This window comes from Haemaphysalis longicornis, unplaced genomic scaffold (assembly GCF_048455015.1).
Source record: "Haemaphysalis longicornis isolate Haplotype H1 unplaced genomic scaffold, Haemaphysalis longicornis Haplotype H1 scaffold_1, whole genome shotgun sequence".
NCBI classification, from domain to species: Eukaryota; Metazoa; Arthropoda; class Arachnida; order Ixodida; family Ixodidae; genus Haemaphysalis; species Haemaphysalis longicornis.
Window position 1 is genome coordinate 410,009,478 of NW_027526203.1, and position 20,134 is coordinate 410,029,611.

The 20,134-nt window shown below is 50.1% G+C and overlaps 1 protein-coding gene and 1 pseudogene across 6 annotated transcripts in view; both read right to left on the reverse strand.

Annotated features, from left to right (window-relative positions):
- LOC144155484 (uncharacterized) overlaps window positions 1–20,134 on the reverse strand; it is a 234,114-nt gene that overhangs the window by 72,351 nt on the left and 141,629 nt on the right. Inside the window, exon 1 of one of the 6 annotated variants that reach the window (XM_077686954.1) lies at window positions 15,414–15,803. The exons of 4 other annotated variants lie outside the window; for them this stretch is intronic. In XM_077686954.1, coding sequence (XP_077543080.1) covers window positions 15,414–15,457 — 44 coding nt within the window. In that variant the 5' untranslated portion in view covers window positions 15,458–15,803. Of the gene's footprint in view, window positions 1–15,413; window positions 15,804–20,134 lie in introns of those variants that run through there. One more of the 6 variants, XM_077686958.1, reaches the window with a different exon arrangement.
- LOC144138610 (serine/threonine-protein phosphatase 4 regulatory subunit 3A-like) lies at window positions 9,956–10,972 on the reverse strand (annotated as a pseudogene).

Below are 20,134 nucleotides of genomic sequence, written 5' to 3' on the forward strand. Positions count from 1 at the left end.
ATGTAAGCACACACACTCACACACAAACCCTATTTGCATCGTAGCGTGTAACCGTAGCATTGACCATCTAAGGAAACGCGGCTTACGGAGATATTTAGTAAATTTAGGGCATTGCCATGGAATTACAATCAGCTCCACGCATACGCCGGTTTCGCGACTCCGGCCTGTGACACACTCCTGGCGCTAAGGCACCGCACACCCCGCTAAGACTCCGTTAGAAACATTTACAATCAAGTAAATACACCACATTTGCGAACATAGTGACTCCTCCACATAAATATCTATTTCCAACGCATACAAGCGGAAAATCTCAGGCGTGAACGTGCCGCAAAAACAGCGGCGTCAATGGGCTGCCGGCCGGAATCTCCCGCGGCTGCTTTCGAAACGGGCTGCTAGGGGGATTTCAGTGGCGCCCCTACAGGCAGCGCTCGAGGCGTATATGCATTAACTTGGTCGCCATCCAAAAAATAAATAAACATCAAGATGTCTAGAGTTTACTGCTTGCTTTGCTGCAAAGTGCGTCGAAAAGTGATATAACGGGCGGCCCGTTCTCTCTCTCTCTCACATGCTCTCCTCATCTGATGCTCAAGATGCCTTGATAAATATTGTCGGGTTGTTTGAGAGACATCACCGCATCCTTCCAGCTCCAGGCTCGGGCCAAGCACCTGCTCATCTTCCGAACTCTGAACGCACTAAAAATTAGCAGTGGCTTAGGTCGGCTATGCCAGGATATACGTAGCGTGAGCTAAAGTTCAGCTGGATATTCTTAGGTTTCCTGGTTGTCTAGGATTAGCTGATTATCATGCTTACTGCTTCTAAAACGATTTCCAATCCAATCCAATCCAGTCGGGGCGGCGGCTCCGGTGCGCCAGCGGTGCACCGTGAGACGGCACTGCTCTTCGCGCATGCGCAGCACGGCTCTCCAGGAGCCACGCGAAGCTGCTCAACCTCAGCCAGTGTAGCTCACGCTACAAAAACAACGACCAGAAATAGTATGCAGTGCTCCAAACTGCCACCCGTATTCAGTTTGCTCCAGTTTCCGGACTATTTGCTTTCCTAGTCGTTTTTTTTTTCTTTTTAGGGTAATTGGAAGATGCTGCAGAGAGCACAATTTTTCCGTCACCCGTTCCTCGGAGAACAGCTATCGCTTGTAAAGATCATCCTCACGAGGCGCTAAACACCTCCGTCGGCCCCTTTTCCCGGTCAGGTAAGGTAACCCAGTGGCCGCCCCGCGTGCATATGCATGCAGCACCACGATCTGCAATATGCAAATAAGCTTCCCCCTAACCATTGCTCGGGTGAGCACGGGGCGGTACATTTTTTTTTTTTTTTTTGAAGGGAGGCATCAGGGCCGTGACCGACCTCTTAAGCGTCGTCGAGTGCTGTTTGGCGGGACTAGCAGGGCGCGCGTGGAATACATCACCGTCGATCCTCGAGCACCATAAACGTCGCTTTCGTCGGCTCCTCGGCGGTTATGGGGTCCTGCGGGCTTTACGACCGCTCCTCCAACTCGCCGGGCCGCTATCGCCGCGCGGGGAGCCCATTGCTGTGCTCTGCCGGCTTGGAGAGCCGTCCACCGTCTTCATCCGCGGAGCGTCTCCAAACAGGGGACGCGCCGCGGCAATAAAGCCACTTGTGCAGCGCCGCCATGTGCGGTTTCTCATGGAATTAATCTTCCCATGCGTGCGACACTTTCGCAGCCTGTCTCTGTCCATTTTTCGATTACCTATATAGGTAGCATGCCCAGAGGCGCACCCATGAGATCACTTCTTCCTGGTGCGTTGTGGAACAACTTCGCCCCTGATGATTGATTGATTGTAGGGTTTTTACGCGCCGACGCAAGGCAGGCGATGAGGCGCGCCGTAGTGGAGGGCTCCGGATTAATTTTGACCACCTGGGAATCTTTAACGTGCACCAAAATCTCGTACACACGGGCGTTTTTGCTTTTCGCCTTCATCAGAAAAGCGGCCGCCGCAGCCGGGAATCGAACCCGCGTCCTCGTTCTCAGCAGCACAACGCCTTAGCCACTGAGCCACCGCGGCGGGTTTCGCCCCTGATGAAATTAAATCTCGCCCTAAACTCATTGCACATGGCTGACTGGTTTGGTAGAAGTGAGGGCCCAGGGAAGGTTAATGAAGTTCACGTATCCACTTTGTAATGTAAAAGTGAACTAGCAACGCCGGAGCATGCCAACGTGGTGTAGTGGCCGTTGTATGAAACAGTGCCAAATGTAGAGACATTAGAATATGGGTGCTTGTACACGTCCAGAAGAGCACACCACGAATAAAACGTCCGTGTAACACATCAGTCAACGACAGTTCGGCTACACAGTGGTTCCTAATGCGACTTTCACCCTACCTCTCCTCCACTCTGCAACTGCAAATAGTACACCCTAAATTGGGACTACTGCCGAAACTTGTAAAACAAGAAAGGAAGCTTTCGTGATATAGGTGTACTTTGAAGCCGTCATCCGCTTTGACGTGACATATATATATATATATATTTTTTTTGAGGAACAGCTTAGAAAAAAGCTACTACCGCGCCCATTATTTTCGTTCTTCCCCGGAACAGGTTATCGGTAAAAAAAATTCTACACAAACACCACCACTCCCGCCTTCGCAACGTTGCCTTCCCCTCATCTTCACTTCCTAGGTTCTTGAAAGCTAAAAATATAAACCAACGCAAGCTTTACATTGCGGCCGCGCGCGATGCCCAGGTGACCCTTCAACGTGTAACCGAATACAACCAACGTGGATTATTTGGAGAAATCTTTCGAGATTGCTATATTACCAGACGCGCTTAAAAAAACACCGTCATCACGACCCACCGGTCGCGGTGGCTGAGTGGCTCAGGCTTTGGGCCGCTAAGCCCAAAGACGCGGACTTGACCCCGAAATTTTAATTTGACGTTTACGACACCCCTGAAAGCTATCAAAATACAGCTTTAGACTAAAAAATTTCGCCCACCTCCCCGTGAGGGGAACCCTGTGTAGATGCGACGCATCGTGGGGTTCACTTGGTGTTTCCATTGGATTGATTCTGAAATCGTGTGAAACGTGTCGGGAACGCGTATGATTATTATGTTTTATGATTATTATTATGTTTTATTGGTCAATCTTGGTCAATCTCTCTAAGTGGTATGCTTGGGGCTTCGCTGTCGCAACGACCTTTACTCCATCATTGTTGCTGCAAGTGGGAGCTTCTTTTCTTTTATTGCAAGTGTTAATCATTGCCCCATCATGCGTTGTATCAGTAGCTTCTTGACGTAGTATGAATGAGTCAAGGATATAAGGCGCGTTCGTTGCATTTGATTCTGTCTCGGTTTTGTGGCGCAGTGGGAAGAGCACCGTGTACCTCGCGTTCTGCCCACAGGGTCGTGGGATCGAAACCGAGGGCCGCTAACTATTATTTTTTTTTTATAGTGTAGGGGGAGGGATGTGGACGGACAACAACGCCGTATGGAGGGACAAGGCGAGTGAATGAGATGCAGTCGCATCTAAAAGTTTCAGTTGCAATGTGTTAGGTGTCTGGCCGCTACGGCACAAGGGTAGCAAAACGGCGGGCAAGAATCTAGGCACAGCTCATGTTCGCTACGCCGCAGGTATCTCCCACGTGTTACACCCGGCAGAAACCTTAAAATAAGGCGTTTAAGGTGCTTACTTGCATCACTCAGCAAGTAATGCGTGATCACCGCACGATATCCGCTCGTGCCTGCATAACGCACGAGCGCAAATTGTCTCGAAAAAAACCGACTCTGAGAAAGCCATGCCAGAATGGCAAAAAAGGAAAAAAAATAGGGAAAGAAACCAAGCCCAGCTTAGAAAACCCGAACGCGAACAGTTCAGTAATTTGATCTTCGATGCTCTCCAAGAAATCAAGTCATTGAAAAGCGATGTTCTACTGCGATGGATTAATCCCTCAAGAGGCAAGGTTTTTGGAGCAGTTGAGGAAGTCGAAATGTGCAGCTCGCATCTCTCAGGGCCATAGAGCGAAGCAATGCTTGGAAGAACGGCGGGGGTTTCGGTGTGGAAGGACGGACGTCCTTTGGTGTGCGGTGCAGTGGCGTTTCACGCCGCTCCACCCCGGCGCGAGAGAAGCGGAGTGGTGATCAGGATTAGGATCCTGCTCCCATATAGTGATAGTTGCGAGTTTCGCCCCCCTGCCGACTAATGCGAAGAGTAGCATAAGCAGCGGGATCTTAGTGGCCGCTGGCCGATAGGAACGGAGGAGTAGGCCGAAACTATAGCAGCGTTTGGGTGCAGAGATTGCAAGGCGTGCTTTTATTAGGCTACTCCATTGAACACCATCCGCCCGACGTCGTCATCGTCGTAATCATCATCATCATCATCATCATGGTCGTCGTCGTCGTATATAATCACTGGCTAAGGCACAACGCTCCTTTAAACAGTGGGCACGGGTTAGATTTCTTGTCGAGAGTGCGTCAAGGCCTCGGCGCTCGCTAACAATTCCAGGATCATCTCAATTATTCCGTCGCCTTCCACTGCGGTGCGTTTCATAGCCGATGTATAACTGACGCGCAAAGCTCAAATTTGTTTTTGTTCGTGCTCTCATTTTTCTTCTACGTCATCATTATCCTCACAATCGCAATCATGGCCATCTTTATAGGGGAGGTCGCCATCGAGTTGGACCGCGAACGTCCTCAAGCCAACAAACAGGGATCGGAATCTTTAAATAAACAGCTCGCTTAGGATCTGGCAAATGAGCGTTCGTGCCTCTAGTCCTCAGGATGCTTGTAGCCGAGACGAACACACGCACAAACATGTACAGAAACGAAAATTAGCGAGAAAGGCAGACACAAGCTGGCGTCCTTTCTTTTCATTATTACTGTTCGTTTCAGCATTTAAATCTCATTGCAGGGCCACCAATCATCTAAAGTAGCAAGCCAAGCATTATGCAGGGCTGACCTCTTCGGTCTCATTATGGAATTTTCTCTCTCTCTCTCTCTCTCTCTCTCTCTCTCTCTCTCTCTCTCTCTGTAGCCAAGTCAGAAAGTCCCAAACAGGATATTGTGTTGGAAGTTATGGCAATATTGCATGGCTTGCCAGCGACAACGTCTTCAAAACCTGCAACCCATTCCACATGCACAGCTGAATAACATTAACGAAATCTTGACTCTCAGCTACACAGGCGCATTCTGGCTAGAGTCAAACATACGCGTCAAGCACACCACTCGGAAACTTGTGATGGTGCACACGCCGCAAGCGCTCTTCATTGAAAGGCGGTGAAAAATCAAGACTGTTGTCACAGATGAACTGCTGTTTTACTGGAACTGATATACCCGAGTTTTCATCTTCGCTGGAAGGTTTGATTAAAAACTCGGCCATAACAATGTTAAGATTAGTTGCGATAGAAACGCCACTATGCGAATTCAATTTGACTGGAAATGAAAGGGCGCAGCTACTGCCGTTACCCGAATTGGCGCACGCATGCGAAGAACAGACTTCTCAGGACTTGAGAGTGCGCGAAGCGTGTCCTACATGGTCCAGCCCGGCCTGTACAGACGCGAAAGTACAGTAGCGTTACCTAGCGGTCTCCCCTGTTCAGTAAATTCAATACTCGTCCCATTCATTCACGAAGGCTTTACTAATTCGGACGTCGCGGCTGCGCCTTATCTTCTACAACACGTATTATCTTAATGTTTACAAAATTCCATCCGTAAAGCTTGGAAATGCAAAGCAGGCTTAGGAAAAAGAAAGTAGAGCCCATCATGGCGTTTGTTGCACTTTTGTAGCCGCTTCGCCTTGTTCGACGATTCCGCACGCGTCGCCTTCAATTGCTTACTCTGATCTTCACACATCCCGATGCGATGCTGCCTATGCCAGCTACGCAACCCCATTCCTATCCACTCGCGCATTCCGTCTGCATTGCCACAAGGTCAAAGGCCTGGTGATTGCCTTTGCTGTACGTTGAAGCGAGGGGAAAAAAGCAAAGGGTCGGCGGGTTTTATATTCGTAGCACGGCGCGGGATAGGGATGCGCAAGAGTCTGAAGCGGCGAATGGGATACAAAATACATTTCTTCGACGGAAATCCGTTCATCAGACTAGGCATGGCACCACTGGGACAAAGAAACTATAAACTTCTTCTCGCAAAGCAGAGCTGAGGGTAGGCTTGCGTCATAGATATTCCTATGCTAGACGAGTGGACAGCCCCGTCTGGGGTGAAAAGTAGGATACGCGCACGTGCTACAGTGTCATGCGTCGTGAACATCATGCAACGAGCGATCGCACAAAATTTAGGGACTATAGCGATCCGCCCTCCGCACTTCGTGTCCTCGGAGCGTGCGGCAGTCGAAGCGCTTTAAGCCCCAACAAACGTTGAAACACCCACAAGTAGTCTTATTGAACAATCCATCTTGAAGTTTCGACGGGCTTAATACCTGACCGCAGGCATCGTCAAATTTGTCCAGGCTGGCCCTCGGGCTTGACGGAGGGGCCGAGCCTGCACACTCCAGTCACGGGCCTGCCTTTACAAAAGGAGTACTAACAAATTTTCGCATTAATCCATAACATTAACGCCAACAATCCATATTGCTTGTTCCTTTTTTTCTTCAGGCGCAGGGGACACTGTCCTTGTCTTTAATAAGGTGACCTGATATGCGCTTGTTTTTAGTTCAGATTGAGGCTATACCTGGACTACGGGGCGCACCGCAGTGGCGAGCACCGGACTGAATTAGTTGGCAAAGCTCGCACACACTGTATCTTTTCGTTTGTTTCTAGCTTCCGCAGTAACAGCGCCAAGAACAGGAGACGCTGTGTTTGTGCCCTCTTCTTTTCGTCTCATGTTCTTTGCGCTGTTACTATGAATATGTACCAACTCGCCCAATCGTCCGTTTTAGCTTCTAGCTTCCCTTCAGAAATATAGGCGGTATTCGTTGAAAAGTTTAGCGGCCAATTTCTTCGCTTGGCAACGCTGGAAACGGCCACAGACATGGCCGATGCGCCACAGACACGGCGCGGCTTGGGCCACTGCGGCCGCATGCCGAACACCGGCGTTCGTCATCTGCTCCGTTCCAATCCGCTTCTAAAACGGTGGCGTCAACAGAGATGTTATTAATCGCACTCACATTGAACTCGAGGCAATACTTTGCGTTCGGTGAGATAGAGTTTGTAAGGTGAAACAGTCATGTGTTTCACAGTCGTGCTTAGCATGGACAAGTACCGCCATCCCGCGGAGCCCGACGTAACGAGTGACGGCGCACTCGCACGGTTGCATGGAGAAGAAGAGGGGTGCCTGATCTGCGGGCCGTGCGCACAACGTCGCCTAGCAACAGACGCTTGGCCACAGATATGGCGGTGCACACTTGGTTGCCTGCATGCATTCCACGCCATTGAATACCGGCTATACCCGCTATACGACTACGAATCGAATCCACGACTTCGTGCTCTGCAGCACAAAGCATTAGCCCCAGAACCACCGTTGTCGGAATTTATGCTTTGTAACAGCTCACCTTGTGCACCATCGACATCATTTGCATCCTTACGTCTCACACAAACATGGATTGGAAAAAAATCTGACACAACGGAACAAGACGAACTCACTATCGAACATGAGGGGAAATGGTGGCTGAACTGACGCTCGTATTTATTGTAGTTGTTTGAAGGGGTGATTTCGGACAGTTTGTTTTTTAACGGCGCTTAGAAGATGAACTTCTCTGTGACCTTCACGCCGGCGCACACTTTTTCTAAAGCAAAGGTGAACTTTTTGACCACCTTGACAGCCTGGGGCAGCGTTTCTGGTCTTCCCTGCCCCTGCTGGTAACACGGCACGATTCAGTCGCTTGTAAGCAAAAAAAGACAAATTGTAGCCAAAATCTTCCAGCATCTTGCGTTTCTGGTTTTTGATTGATTTGATTGATTGATTATAGGGTTTAACGCGCCGACGCAACGCAGGCGATGAGGCGCGCCGTAGTGGAGGGCTCCGGATTAATTTTGGCCACCTGGGGTTCTTTAGTTGCGCCGCAATCTCGTACACACGGCCGTTTTTGCTTTTCACCTCCATCAGAAAAGCGGCCGTCGCGGCCGGTAATCCAACCCGCGACCTCGTGCTCAGCAGCGCAACGCCTAGCCACTGAGCCAACGCGGCGGGTTGGTTTCGTTAGAAACGTACTACTCTTACTGAAATAACGGCCGGTTGAGGTGTCGGCGAAACGCCAGACAGTTACCGGCCTCTATCTCCCCTTCCCCCACCCCCAACAACCACTTCCTCCTCTTCCTCCTCTCACTGAAATAAAGCAAAACCACCCAAACGAAAAAATTTCTTTCACCGCATCCGATAGTACGCTTCATCATAACTATTGGCTCGACTATTCTTGACAATAAACATATTCTTACCACCAAAATGTTCATGAATGGTATGCTTTGGTGAAAAGAATAATGTCCCTCTTGTGAGCTGGTTCTTTTCAGAAATATTGTTGTTTATCTATGCCGCAAAACTATGCCGCATTACCAAGGCGCTGTATAGTGAGCTTTAAGTTGAACTGCGTTAATAGGCCCCGCAGCAGTTCAAATAATAATAAGAAAAAGCAGGACCTCTCGTAATACTTTCTTGCTTCAATACTTTCTTGCTCTGTTTTGTTTCCTTTGGTCCTCGTCTTTCCGCTGGTCTCCTCCACGGCTGCCAGGTCCAATTGACTCGAGAGGAAATTGCTGAGCTCGGCAATCAAGAGCACCGCCACGTAATCAGGGGCGGCCCGCGCTAGACCATTGAATCCTTCCTGTTATTGATCTGTCCCCACAATGGCGCGAAGTACGTCCAGCGGAGGGCCACTAGCGCCGCCACGCTGCGACCACGTGAAAGGACACGACTGTTGGGCGTCTGTGACCCGACGCACATTGTCTCGATACCACACCCGCTTGGATGTGGTCGGCGTAGCTATCGGCTGACTCTGGAACATGCCAAGAGGCCTTACCAAACGCTGCGTATGCAGCTGTATTTAAAATAGCACTCCTCTATCAACTCTATCTGTTTTTCACTCGTCCGAGACCCGGTCACTGCACCGAGGCAAACAAAATAAATCTGCCCCGAACGTTGAGCGACAAAAACGGGAAAAAGTCGGCTGTAAACCTTTTCTTCAGATCCAGTTCATTTGGTTTCGGAAAACGTGAGATTTTTAACGCGCCGATAGAGAAAGAATAGGAAGGAGAAACCGAAAGCAAAGGGAAATAGTCAACTTTCCACAAAGCCAGAAAAGCCGCATTTGCCTTGTCAAGTAACAAAACCTTTGATTAAAATTGGAACTCGGTGGCATGGGTGCCAATAGTAAAAGCGTCTGTGTTTTTGTACCTGCTATCGGAAGATAAAAAATGCATTTTCATCGCTACACACATTGCTTTCGCGTGTTTAGAAGCTCATCTTTTAGGCCTTCACCACCCCACTGAAGAGTTTTGTACTGCAAGCTACAGTCGTATGTCCCGACATAGCCCCTAATGGTTTCGTTCTGCGCTTAACAGGGCACATAATAATGTGCGGGTGTGAATTTGAGTTTGCCTTCGCAATACGTTTCGCTTAGGAAAAGAAATTCTTATCGGCCGTTCAAATACGTAATGAACGCTAAAGTGACGGATAGGAATACGTACATTAATTTTTTGAAGTGAATCGTTGTACTGAATATGCCGCGACTAGTTGCTGGGAGACACCTAATAAAATGGCAGCGAGGATTACAGGGCAATACGTAGGAGAAAGTCTCGTTTTTTTTTTAGTTCTTTCGTTGGTAAACACAGATGTTGGCCGACATCTTTATAATAAGAAGGTTAATGAGATTAAGTAGCTTATAAGTCAAACACGGGCCAAAATATTGTCACCGCAGAGCGGCGCCAAGTGACACTAGTCAGGTTTCCTCTCGCAGGATAGTCGCCATGCAGTGGCGGGTCTGAGAGAAGAAGAGGCAGAGGATCGAATGACCGGCTAGCTGGGTGCTGACTTGTCTAGCCTGGCGCTATACGGTTCCCGGTGGGCCCTCCACCTTCGCCTCCTCTTCCACCTTCTACTTGAACCACGTCTTCCCGCCCACCTCCAGCTGGCGGGGGTCCTGTCCAGAGCGCGCCTCGGCCCCCAGCGGTCCCCCTCCGATGGCGGGGCCCAGGGTCGCCCCCGACACCACCGCGCCACCGGCGCCTCCGCTCCCGCTCCGCGTAGGGTGTTGCCCTCGAGCCAGGGCCGCTCCCGAAACCGCAAAGACTTTAATGTCTGCACGCACTCCACCTTGTCCAGCACGTTGCTGTACTGCTCCAACGCCGTGCAGGCACAGCGACTTGACGTCGTCTACCCGGATCAACTCGAACAGCTGGAGTCCGACCGAGTCCAAGAGGTTGTAGCTGCCGTTGCTGTGCCCGAAGGCGTCCACCGGCGGCCCAGAAAGGTTCCCCTTGATGATGTTCCGGTCGCAGAACTCGTCCTTGAGGCCCACGATGCGCCGCGTGTACCCCAGGGCCCACAGCATGAAGAAGGTGAACTTGGAGCGCATGCGCACGAGTACCCTTCGGAGCAACAGGTCCAGCGGCTGGGCCGTCTGGTTCGTCTCTTCGCTGGCCGCTTCGTTGGTTGTGTTGGCAAGTACTGGAGCGATATGCATGCAGTGCTTCTAGGATAATTTAAAGAATTCAGACTCGGTGTTCAAGGGAAACGTGCTCTTCGGATCCAGTAATAACTGCGAGATGCCAAAATGCTGCATTGCCCCTCCAAGGTAAGGGATCGGACCGCACACGGTTTGGACAGCGACGATGTTGATAAGAGGTTGATCGTCGGGCTGCGCATTGGACTGCTGGAATGCGTACTCGCATACCATGGATGGGCTATAGTCCACTAAATAGGAGAGGATGTCGATGGAGGCCATCTTGATCACCTCGTCGTTCAAGCCCAAAATAATGTCTAATGCTTGAAGAATACCTAAACTTGATAGTGTCTTGAAAAACGATTTTCTACACTGTTGTTGCGGCGTTCGTGAAAATGTACAATAGATTGTTTATTGGCATTTATATTACAACATACGTGTCCTTTCTAACCAAAACTTCCATGAACAACGCAAAACATGTTTTCCGCGGTACTATGCAGGTGCCACAAGAATAGCAACAGCTTTGAAGAGGCCATTATAGAAAGTGTGGTATTCTACGATACGCAGTGCTGTTTTTGTTACGCCTTTTTGTTTACTTCTCATGGAACCCAAATTTGTTTTTTTTTATTGCGTGCGTTGTTTCTGTCTTGGCTAGATCCGCTACAGGCGATAGAACCATACCGTCGGACGCTGGGATGTTACGCTAAGGTCTATAGGGGTAAGGTCTATAACAACTGCATCCGTGTACAAAGAAAATGGTAGGAAGAACGATTCATATGGTAACGGACTACCCAGCGAAGCTATTTCACTTTCATTCAGTATCACACATTCAGGAAACAAAACAAGATTTAAGGAGGGCAGGAAACTTGTGCGTACTTCCGGTCGGTGGTGTCTGCGCGATTGGCAGCGGGAGCGGCTGTGTCGCGTCGACGCCACTTTATCCCTCTCTTCGTTTTCGCTTCTGCTACGCCGCGGCCTCTCCCCCCCTCCGCGGGTCCAATGTAACGCCGAGCGCCGACGCCACACTCTCTCCACCCTCTCAAGGGCTTCGATTGCTCCGCGCCCTCTCTCCTTGCCCGGTTTTCTGTACGTGGTACCCGCCCAGTGGTGGTTCCAAGGGAGGGGGAAAGGAAACGATCGCCCCCCCACCCCCGAACGAGGTCCTCAGCTTCTTATTTTTGGTTAAGCATCCCACTTGTGCGACGTTGCATCCCACTTGTGCGAGGTCGCAAACGTGTTGCGACCGTCAGAAATGCGGGCTCGAGCCAGCCGTTGCCCCGCCTATAACCCTTCAGTGTTATACAGCTCTGCCATTAAGTTTATTCCGGAAAAAATAATGTCCTGCATAAGCACATATATACATACATGCATATATTTCCTGTATAAGAACATTGACCGTAAGCCGCCTTGCAAAAGGGGAGAGTACTTAATCTGTAAATGAAAGAAAAACATACCGAACTTTTGTACTTTTGTTTGCGCTGGAAGCGTTTATATAGCTCTAATTGCAAGCGCTCGATACCGTTCTGTAACGTGTATAAATAATTATTCCTCAAATAAACTGTTCCAGTGATGTGCAGTTATTTATGCCAAAGTGGTTAATTTTCTCTGCACATGCATGCACATTGGTTGATAAATAGATGCAATAAATTTTCATATGTCCATATAAAATTTAGGCCTTTGTACAGTCGTTTATGTCGGGGTATATATGAGTTATTGAAGTGTTCATAATTCATCTGTAAACAGTATAAGTAAATATTGTTGGAATAAAATGCTATACGTTTATAGACAATACTGTTTTTCTGGTATCAAAATTCGCCCCCCCCCCTCCAAAAAAAAAATCTCTGGGACCGCTACTTACCCGACCCCCTTCCCACCGCCTGAGAATGCATGCGGGGAATGTATAAATACTGGGGCTACGTGTAAACAACTTCGAACAAACAACGCACAAATCCTGCGGAACGGCGCAAACATCCTCCATGTGCATTCCTTCATGTGGTCGTCTAAGATGAAGGGCAGGTCATGTCGCTAACTGTTTCCAAACGAGCCAGGGAGCAAGGTTACGCTTTATTCATTTGTGTATAAAGACTTTACAGCCACCGTAGGAGCCTGACGCAAGGTGAGTAAAAAAACGGAACTAATATAGCAAGTACACAAATGTAGCAACCCAAATATACGCACGAAGGACACAACATACTTCGGAGAAGTAACTCAAGCGCAGTACAAACCAGAATTCAACTTTAGGAAAGACCATAACAGCGGCTTTGAGAGGAAAAAGCTAAAAAGTAGTTGCTTGCATGATTGGGTATACGAGCCATACTGCACATAGCTTTTTCAGCAAGCGATACTATCAGGCCCATCGTTCTACAGAGAATTGGCCCGTGGAAGCGCAGAACTGTTGGAGGTTACTGTGCGATCGAAAATGCGCGAGTAATTGGAATTGTTACGCAGGCGTTTTGGCATGCGCAATGGTGTACCGAGAGGCAGTGGCGGTCGGCTATTACTGTACACGTACTTATGTCACGTACAGAAGCATCTGGAAACATTTGCGAGAGGCCTTCGTCCTGCAGGGGGCCCGACGTAGCTGATGATGATGATAACGACGACGATGACTTGTGAAACAAACACGACAGTGCGACGGAACGGCTACTCTAAAGTGAAATAATGTCATTATAATGCTTAATCTTAGTCATGCTATGAGAACCGTCATCTCTACAAGAAATAAAACGTGCTGCTCTGTTCTGTACGGTTTGTAGCATATTGATGTTTTTGATGTTTTTGATTGATGTTTTTGAACATATTGATGTTTTTGAACATCAGGTCTGGTATTGTTAAGATGCATTTGGTAGGCGCCACACGAATCAGGAAGTTTTAAGGTGATTTTGAACAGTGATGTGGTACGATAAATTAAACAATCCTCAGAAAACAAGACTGGTGGAGGATGATGTGCCAGGAGGAAAGCATTGAATTACATTACAGATAGTAAGAGTCCTAAAACCCTGCGTTGCAGAATACCGGAAGTGCCATTGCGAGGAGTCTAATGCAAATGCCTAACAACAGGCAAAGAAACAAAATATTCCACAGCCAAGCAAGCGTTTGCGAGTATAGCCTGAGAGAAGGTAATTTCGAGACTAAATAGCAATGTTAAACAGAGTCAAAGGACTTTGAATAATCAAGAAAAATATAATCGGCCTGTTCGTTGTTTTCCTAGAATTGCGCCAAATGTTGCGCCGTACTTCTTTGCTCATCTTGGAAAAACTCTTCCCGAAAAATGTATAATATTCAATTTCGCGGTGACCACTTCTTTGGTTCACCAATGTTATTTTGAGCCATAATATCCGGTGTTTTGTATGGCGTTGTATGGTGTACGTCACCAGGGAACCAGTGGTAAGCATGCCTACCTTGTACCAACCTGGAAGTCCGGACTTGGCTAAAACATACCAGCTATGTCTTCACAGCCGCTAATAACTCCTGGAGCTCCGAGAACTGGTTTCTTGCATTTCGTACCTCGTGATTGAATGACGACAAATAAGGATCTGAATGAAGGTGTAAATGTAGAGACCGAAGAAAGTTTTGGTTTGAGTGCCTGGATTCAGAATTCAAAGAAGAGCACCACGACACTTAACCGAAATACCTCCCGGGTTCCTCACAGGTCATTCAGTCAGGTGACGGGTATTAGTAGGCACGTCCGAATTCTTAGTCTTTCCTTCGGGAACCGTCGTTAAACGCCTATAAAGATGAATGTCGCCATCGGCGCTTTGAAACTTGACCAAGTCAGTGACTGTGGCAGGGCACCCAGACAGCGACCAATCAGTGCTCTACATTTTGAGGCTTTATTTCCCCCGACCACTGTCAGGAGGACTTCCCAGGGGTGCCCAAGTCCTGCTACACAAAATAAGAGCAGGGGCTGCTCTTACGGAGGACGTACTCGTAAAGTGGCGGGCATACGTCCCCCGACGCTCAAGACACCTGAGAGAACCCACTGAGAACTACAGGGAGATTACCATCGTGACCTGCTCCTCGTGTCACGCGCCAACAAGGCCCACAATGCAGCACATGCTGTGGGAGTGCTCGGGGCTCGTGGCGGAGAGAAGAGTCCATCTTTCGCCTCACATCAAGACCCTCCAGGAGTGGGCATCGCCCCCTCTGGGCCCGACTCACCCAAAAGAGACTGTCATGTCCCTGTAGACTTTCGCTACTACCACGGGGATACACAAGAGGATGTAGACTAACACCTCCTTTACCGCCTTCCCCATCCCTTACTAGACCTTCAGTCCCCCCTTCCGAATAAAGAATTATAATAGTACATTTCCGTGACACGGCATCCAAGAATGATGCCACCGACCACACCACATCCATGCGCCACACGAAAGGGAGATGCGAATGTTACTAGGATTTGTATCCCAGTGTTGTTGTATATGTAAGGCACAGACGCTATTTACACGTATACTGCTAGTGCAAGACCTTTTGTGTGACGCACGGTCTGCAGTTTTTCTCGACATCGCCTCTTTCCCGGTGAACAACACCGAAGTTCTCCAGCTTCAAAGTTTTGCTCAGAGATGGAACCCCTCGGGCGGAACTATACGGTAACTTATGACCGTTCATTACACAGAATTCATCGAGGTTTATGCGAAGTTTCCTCGCTAAGTTGGCATTTATTGTGAAATGTTGCTGCATAGGAAACCGCGTGCTTGTAGAACAGCTCTACTAGGTTCCTGGAAGCAGCGCCTAAAGTACGAAATTATAAACTATAAACCTGAGGCTATGCCTTATACTTTTGTTTTCGAATACAATAAATAAACAAGGGGCATTGAATCCGGTAGTGGGGTAGAATAGACATGCTTACGCTGTTCCGCGGTTCAGATTCCACCAAGCATTCTCTGACGTCATGTTAAAGAAAATGGTGAAAGCAGTCAAAGACCAGCCTACTGGCTCGCTTCCCCAAAGCTCCACGCTCGGAATCGATGCACCTGCGACTGCGTGTGCGTCGACAACAGCCTGCGCATGCAGACATCACCTATGACGTCTCGGGAAACGTCGGGCCGAGTACAGTGCTCTATCGAGTCACTGTCGCTGCTTTGTATTGTGCTAGGTACCGAAATGGGAGCCGCACTGAATACAATAATATTTCCGCCGACGAACTGTGCTTTTATTTACGTTTGAGTTGCCGACAGCCTCTCGGTACCATCTGCGAGACGACAGTTTGCACTTAATCGACCAGCTTACACTACGGAGCTGTTTTAGAAGGCCATACTGTGCCCCTCGCGCGTGGCCATTGTATGCCCGTCCACTTGCGTCATTTTTTTCTTTCACCCCTGAGTCACCCTCGCGTGTGTTTTTGTGCACACAGAAAGAGCTTTTACGCAAAAGCGGTCCCCGTCGAGACGACGACCAGCTGCTGTAAATAAGCGGGCTGGGCTCAGCGAGGCTCCATAGTGCAGGTGCCTGGTCAATGACTCTTTGGAGGAGCGTGCGTAACGCCTCCCCGCTCCGTCAGTGCGGAGTTGGAGGGTTGCTGCGTGGCGTCGTGGAAGAGGCAGAGAAGCACGTTGACTCGCTGGTTTCGTTAGTCTAAAGCAGGACGTCGACATGGCAGGCGGCCAAGCGGGCCCAGCAGAAGACACGTTCCGGCTCCGAAACCATCCTCCCACTCGGCTCCTCGGCGCTGTTTGTTAAGGCACCCACCCGAGCGCGTCTTTTTTTGCAGGCTGCTGCGACGGTGCGTGACGCGCTTCCGTGGAGCTTCGACCTCAAGACAGAGAGCGGCGAGACCCGTATCAATGCTGCGAGCACTCCCCAACGAAAACAAGGGCAGATGACGCTGGCTTCAGTTTTCTCCTTATCCACTGGGCTGATATTCGCGATGCGAAACGCTCTGCGAGGATCTCCCCGACACTCAGAAATGCCGGGCTTGCTGCACCCGTTTCTACAGGTGACAATTTATCCTTAGGGTGTGCCTCAATATGACCACAATGAAAGCCTGCTTCTCGTGACTACGAAGACGGCACAAAAAGACAACGGTAAAAGCAGGGGCGTAGCCCGGGGAAGGGGGGAAGGGGGAGGGGGGGGGGGGGGTTGGTGTCAGTACACACCCCAAAATTTTCTTAGCGCTGCATTCCTCCCTCTCCTTTGTTTTCGCCTTTTTTCGTCTATGCTATTTAAAAATCAAATAGACATACTATAATGTAAACAAAAATAAGAACGGTGTCGGTTTATTAAAGCCTAAAAATTACTAAAATTTTTGGGGGACGCCGGATCTTGTTGTTTTTTTTTATTTTACCAGCGGCGTATAACGCCCCCCAAAAAATATTTCTGGCTACGCACCCCACTGGCAGAAATCAATCGGATGCAACAACGTAGTTATGATCTCAGAGGCACTTTGAAGGCAAGACGAAGAGCCGAGTGGGGAGGGAGCGGGAGCGTGGACGAGCTCCTTCCGCTCCCTCACCTCACTCAAATACAAACTAAAATGAGAAAATACGAGGGCCTTCCCCTGAGCAGTGGGAGCCCGAGCTGGAGCTCATGGTGCGGGGACCAGGAACGCCTCGTCGCTTGCGCCCAGGCTGCTGCGCTGACTCGCGGATTTCTAGACTAGGAGAGCCACCCACACGAATGTCCAGTTCGATGCATGAGGCGCCGTGCTTCCGCCTCGCCTTTTCACGGAGCTTTCTGATCTTGCCGCTTGATAATCTGTGCTTTGCGATCTGCCTCAACTCTATAGAGTGGCTTGCATCTGTCTGCTGCGCGTCGCGACGCTGCTCGTTTCTGCCGCTGTGCAGTGTGAGAGTTGACGACTATGGTGTTTTTTGTGAGCGAGAGAACTGCTTCAGTAGGTGTATTGATCACAAGATCATGTGGGGGTGGTTCCCCATTCACGGGAACCCATTTGCCGCCTTGACCGCGGCTGCCCTCTCGACGAGGACGAGCTGGTCCGGGACGGAGGGGCCAGACGGCAGTGTCCCTCGCCGCTCTTGGTGGTGGGGGTGGGGGTGGAATAGTAGTGATGAAAATGCTGGGGTAAGCTTACATTCTCCGATAATGGGCCTGAGTGTCCCTGGCTTCTGGCAGAATTTGCGTCCGGCTGAATATTGGCTTGGACACATTAGGTTAAATCCGGTGGGGTGAGGATATGTATTTGATGAAGAAGCCTGATGCTTTCCTGATGTTTTGTGAAGTTTGGATGTGAGAATGGGAATGTTCAACTAAGCCCATAGTGCTGAGTAGTCTCTTGAATTATGGTGAGTGGGGTAATCCCCACCATACTTGGTGAAGCTTACCCCACGGGGCCCTGTGGGTTAGTACGTGGGCCTGTGGGTTAGTACACGGGCCTGTTGGTTAGCAAACTCACTGCCCTCCATGAATGCGTGGGCAGGAGTCCACAGGAGTGGTACCTTTCTGCTGGGGTATCGACTTGATAGCATTCGATGTGCTAGAGGGGCCACCCATCCCGACTGGAAACTTCTGTATGGTTATTGAGGATCCGTGATTATTGTACTGGCTGTGGTCTACGGGAGCGCTAGCGCGATGGCTAATTCCTTCGCTTCCTTAGTCGAACCTTCTTGTGCCAGAGCGCCCGGCCCAAATTCGCTGCACGGAGCGACGCGCCGACAGCGGGGCCGATTCACGCCTCGTCCAAACCAGACCAAACCGACCGCGGCAGAGTTCACGCGAGGTCACGGAGACGGCGTGGGCGTCGCCCTCCCTTTCCCCATCGTGGCGGCTCGGCTGACTCACCGCTTCGCTACCATTCGCCGGATTTCAAACTTCAGTCAGCGAGAGTCCTGATTGGAGCGATTCAAACTTCTCGGGGCCACAACGGAATTCCGGGGGTATAAAAACCCGCCCGGAACCCGTATCGTCGGCTTTCTCCAGCGGCACTTTTCGGAGGCACCGAGTGGAGAGGTGCTGACGCCTTTTTGCGAGTCATGTAACGTTTGCTTACCCTTGTACATACTGTATATAAATGTTACTTCAACGTTTCGTCGGCTCGAGAACTTCATCGCTCTGCTCTGCGCCGCATCGATAGTGGACGGAGCAAGGCAACGTTGCTACACCGGTGGCTGCGCTCGGATGGCCAGTCGCAACAGTGGTGGCTGCGGGGAGAGGGCCCAGACCTTACAGCGGTGACAGCGTCGGGATGGCTGATCCCAACATCGGTGACAATCTGGGATGCGAGTCTCAACCTTGGTGACTGCGCTGAAAAGGTCATTCCCAACAACTTGTTGTTACAGTAACGCTTGTGACGAGATCTTGTTTGGTCGTCACTGCTACTGTCTTGGCCTTTCTTCCAGGGAGAGCTGCCGCGTCATTGTAGACCGTATTTTGGTCTGCGCCATACTCCTTGTTCTAGGCTTTAGCTCTCCATCCCGCCGGCATGTGTGGTGGGCGGAGTGCATATTCCTGGGTAGAAGAGTGACTTGCGCTCTCCATTGGTCAGGAAGTTCTGAGGCTTGACTTCCAGTGATGAAGTCTGCTTGATCTTTCCGAGTACTTTTTTCCCGCCTGAGTCATTGCTACTTTTGACTTTTGGCTTGAGAGCTCCTTCCCCTATCTCGTCTACCGAATGGCGCAGACCCATTCTCAGCAGCCTGCTGGTGGACGCTCTCATGGGAATGCTTAGGGCATGCTGTGTTGCTTTCCGCACGAAGGTGTTAATTTTATCGGCGTCTTTCTTGCTTAAAATCAAATACAGTTGAAACCCCATCTAACCAAGTCACCGGTAACCGTGAATTATTTCGTTAAATCGAGAACTTCGTAAAATCGGGATTGTCATATAACAAACACTTGATTCCACAAATTCGATGTCTAAAGCAAGGCGCATCCCATCAGCTCCCATGACATCTACTTGCGGCGGCCACGGCGCTCACCTGCAGATAGTTTAGAAATGCGCCAAAAGTCCGGGGTGAAAATATTCACCCAGCCGGGGCTTGCCCTAAAGTCGTCGCACCCCAGCAGAGGCGCGAGACACAACGCTTTTAAATGCGAATGCATTTATTAGCCGGGGGTTGTCTTGCTCCGTTGGCCGGCGTGCACCTGCATTCCTCCAGCGCGAGCGCACGTGAGCGCGGGCCTCGTAGTTCTGCCTTCGTCGTCGTCGTCGTCGTAAATGCGAATGCATTTCTTAGTCGGGGGTTGTCGTGCTCCGTCGGCGTGCGCCCGCAGGTGTTATCTCTCCGCGCTCCTCCTCGCCCCTAGCAACAGCTGTGGCGCGCCTAGCAACCGGTCGTGTCTAACGTGTATGGAAACTTGATATCGCACGCCGTTGCCACGTCTCCCGTTCGAGACACGTCTCCTTACAAGGACTTGTACACCCTTGCCTACACCGGAGACGGAGTCTTTGTGGTGACCGTGTACCTCGCGCCCAACCTCGCTCGAGACGCCGTTGCCGCGCAGCTGGACGCGGCTATGGAAAGTGTGCGCGTGCGCTCCAAACCCTCTGACCCCATAGTCTTGGTTGGCGACTTCAACGTTTCCGTGCGCAAGAAGAGTGGCGAGTGGCTGGTCGAGTACATGCAGACCAGGCACTCTATGCATTGTCTCTCTGCCGGCTTCGACACGTGCCCCACT